Raw genomic sequence first — 3,947 nt, 5'->3', positions numbered from 1 at the left:
GCTGCCGACTGTTACTCTGAACTCTGAGCTGCCGACTGTACCTCTGAGCTGCCGACTGTACCTCTGAGCTGCCGACTGTACCTCTGAGCTGCCGACTGTACCTCTGAGCTGCCGACTGTTACTCTGAGCTGCCGACTGTTACTCTGAGCTGCCGACTGTTACTCTGAGCTGCCGACTGTTACTCTGAGCTGCCGACTGTTACTCTGAGCTGCCGACTGTAACTCTGAGCTGCCGACTGTTACTCTGAGCTGCCGACTGTWKCTCTGAGCTGCCGACTGTWKCTCTGAGCTGCCGACTGTTACTCTGAGCTGCCGACTGTTACTCTGAGCTGCTGACTGTTACTCTGAGCTGCTGTCCCCAGCAGCAGATCTGTAATCAGACAAAGATGTATCCTCATCGATCTGAGGCAAAGCAGCTGAAAATCTGCTGTGTGGAGCAGCTGGCAGTGCCCCCCCCCCACACACACACACACACTCTGGCTGCCGGTCCGGTGGTCTCCCTGAACACACAGGTTAAAACCTTTCATTAGTGTCTCCTCAGCTTCGTGTTTAACGACACAATACTGCTTTTATGAAGATCAATAACCTCAGAGGCCTGAGATCAAACTGCTGAGTACACGGCCTCATAAAGAATCAATCGCAGATTTCTGTGTTACAGCGGGGTGGGGGTGGGGGGGCTGCTACTGAATTAACGGCCTGGCTCACATTAAAACAATTGATAGCAGCCGGCACCATGACAGCAGCATTTGTGWAATTACCAAAGATGTTTCTATTAATCTGATGTGATGAGTGACCAGAATGAGGGGTGGGGGTGGGGGTGGGGGGAGGAGTCAGTGCAGATTACAGAACCACCACTGAGGTCACGACAAATCAGAGCTAACAGAGACGCCTCCAGGCCACGGCGAACACGGCGGCCTAATCCCATTATTAGCATTGTGATGCTAACGCTGAGAGGAGGTGTTCAGAACCTGAAGAATCTGAACTCCTCCTGCGCAGTCCTCGGCTAATTTAATCTGCCAACTGGAGGAATAAAAATAACAGTGGATAATGAATGAGACTAATCTCATTCAGCTGCTCGCTGCAAACCAGCGTTCTGAGCAGAGATGAGGTCACAGGAAACACTTTTGTTTTTGTTTTTGTCAACCGGAGCTTTTTCAAACAACCAGCTCGACGCTAAGCTCTCTGCTGAGGAGCCAAAACAGCTGAACTTTTATCAAACATAGGAATAAATGTACATTTTAAAAGGCAAATGTATGATTTATTTAAAATGGATTCTGTGGGAACTTTAGTAACTATCTTACCAGCTGCAGGTGACTGAAAAACCTCTGTTCTGACGAGCTAACCACTAGTCAGAGTAGGGTTGAGACTAAATTCGTTTTCTGTTGTTTTAAATCAACCTCGATGTTAAAATTATTATAACTTTTGCAGTAAATATAAGATGTTCCAGCAGAAACCCTAACAGGAAGTGCCTCGGGTTCCACAGGAAGTGCCTCGGGTTCCAGAGGAAGTGCTGCAGCTAGTTGTAGTTTTTATGCAAAATGAAATACGTATTTTTGGCAGCAAAAAATACATTTTGCAGGATTTGCTACAAAACGTTTTGAGACTGGCTCATTTTAAAAGTAGAGATAAGACCAGGACCAGAAGAGACCACCCTATAATCCCACCATGTGGACCAGAAGAGACCACCCTATAACCCCACCATGTGGACCAGAAGAGACCACCCTATAATNGAGACAGGAAGTAGCAGGATCCATGAGTGACTGTACGTCTGCACTGCCTCAGTTTAAAAACCGATGAGAACAGCAGTTTATTTCAGTGTACCGTCTCATGATTAAAACGATTTGTCTCTTTACTTTCATGTGTTATTTTTATATTTTCCTGCATGAACGGATCTGCTCGTGGATCCTGCTCCTTCCTGTCTGTTCACCYATAGCTGAGCTGTAAAACTTGAGTTATAAACGTTTACATGATAATTCTCTGAGGCAGCTGTTTCAACCTCTTTAACAAAAAGATGTTTGAAWATAAATTTTTCCAAACGGAAGTTGTTCAACAAGCGATCTACAACAGGTAAGATATTAATTGTTCATAATGTTTCCACAGAAGCCCTGTTAGAAGACGGTTCTTACCTTCCCTGGACTTTGATGTCAGAGATGGCGTAGAAGTATCTGGACAAGCTGCTCTCGTCCACCATGGTGGCGCCGGTGGCGGGCCGGAGCAGCCGGACCCTCAGGTCTGTGATGGTGAAGAAGTCCCTRAGGTTCTTGGTGGTGTCCAGCTGTCCGTACAGCGAGGCCATGTTGTGCAGCCTGGGCCCGGCGAACAGCGCGAAGCGGTCCTTGATCTCGAAGCGGACGGTCTTGTCGTACTTCCACACGTAGCCGCGGGAGTATTCCTCGGTGCAGATGATGTCCAGCAGCGTGTGCTGCGTCAGCTCCTGCACCGTCTTGGGCTCCATGGTGAAGGCGTCCAGGCAGTCCGTGGCGTAGAACTGGTAGGGCTGCCAGCTCCGCCCATAGTCCAGAGACTTCTCCAGGACCATCTGCTCGGGTCGGCCCGACTCGAACGTGAGGACGATGTCGTCGGTCAGCTCGATGGTCTTGTTCCAGGACAGCGTGATGTTGACCAGGAGGGACTTTGGGTACTTCTTCCAGGACGTGGACTGCCAGAAGGTGGTGGGGTTTCGTCCCTCGATGTCAAACATGAGCTCTGGAGGGTGGGCCAGCTCCTCGGTGCTGGCGTCACATTCGTTGTTACACATGTAGGGATTCTCCTGAAGACACACACAGAGGAAAAACGTTCAAAACTTGTCAATAATTCACACATATTTAACCATTTATAGGTTTGATTTTGCATTTTTATCCATTAAAAATCATCTGCTGACAAAAGGTAAAACACAATCATGTTTTTGATCACGTCTAAGTGTTTGTTAGCAAAATATCTCAGGAATCACTGGAAAAAATTCAAATGAAACTCATATGTAGTAATTTCCTGATGCATCTCAGTAATCCAGGCAGAAAAAAATCAAAAAGAAAAAATAAATAGGTCCTCTGGATGGGTTCTTGTTTAGTGAAACGTTTCATCTCTCCTCCAATACGTAGGAATGACTGAAGACAACTTTTGTAGTAACTCAGTTCAAGATGGTCGCCACAAGCAAGKGACTTTAGCAACCAAAAATCTGCCTTTAGCTCTCAGTTTTACAAATACTGAAGTAAAACTCAGCYTGGTAGAGTATTTCTCAGGGATCAGTCTCAGCTACTGAGAACTAACAGATCATGACACCTCTCAGTGTTAGAGATCAAACTGATGCAGGTTCTTTAAGGCCGACGTCAATCATTTTAACATCAGTCTAACCGATTCCTGATAACATGCTGCTGATTTTTTTYGTTTGATTTTTGAAGCCAATTTGGGTTTTTTGCCTCAATTTATATGACACAATGATAACAAATGTTTCACAAGTCTCAAGTTAAACAAAAAATAGAAATATTTATTAACAAAAACATATCAGCAATGGATAGCAACCAGTGTAGGACATTTAAATATTTAACAATAAAAAACAAACAGTTAAGATCGTATTGACTGTATTGGCTGAAGCAGATCCAAACTACCAGTGGTCCGCATAGTTCCCCTAAAGCACTAATAGGGGACCTTCCTTATTAGGGCTTTTGCRAAATTTTAAATTCATTAGAGTWTTAACACTTGCTAAATTTAAAAYAACTAACTGAGGTCTTTAAATGTTACTGATCAATCTGTTAGCAGCTGAGGGTGAAAGCTGTCACTCATTTTGTTCATGTGTGTCATTTATCCACTAAGTGACATGTGGACAATATTCTGCACACAGTAAATATTGTCTCATGACAGTAAATATTGTCTCATGACAGTAAATATTGTCTCATGACAGTAAATATTGTCTCATGACAGTAAATATTGTCTCATGACAGTAAATATTGT

At 44.6% G+C, this 3,947-nt stretch overlaps 1 protein-coding gene across 1 annotated transcript in view; it reads right to left on the bottom strand.

Annotated features, from left to right (window-relative positions):
• Window positions 1-3,947, bottom strand: part of ntng1a (netrin g1a) — a gene marked incomplete in the record, with an annotated part of 157,561 nt that overhangs the window by 76,495 nt on the left and 77,119 nt on the right. Inside the window, 1 exon segment of the mRNA XM_014021011.1 lies at window positions 2,126-2,769. Within this exon segment, the coding sequence (XP_013876465.1) occupies window positions 2,126-2,769 (644 nt within the window).

This window comes from Austrofundulus limnaeus, unplaced genomic scaffold, assembly GCF_001266775.1.
Source record: "Austrofundulus limnaeus strain Quisiro unplaced genomic scaffold, Austrofundulus_limnaeus-1.0 Scaffold275, whole genome shotgun sequence".
Lineage (NCBI taxonomy): Eukaryota > Metazoa > Chordata > Actinopteri > Cyprinodontiformes > Rivulidae > Austrofundulus > Austrofundulus limnaeus.
This window is presented reverse-complemented; position numbering and strand designations above follow the sequence as displayed.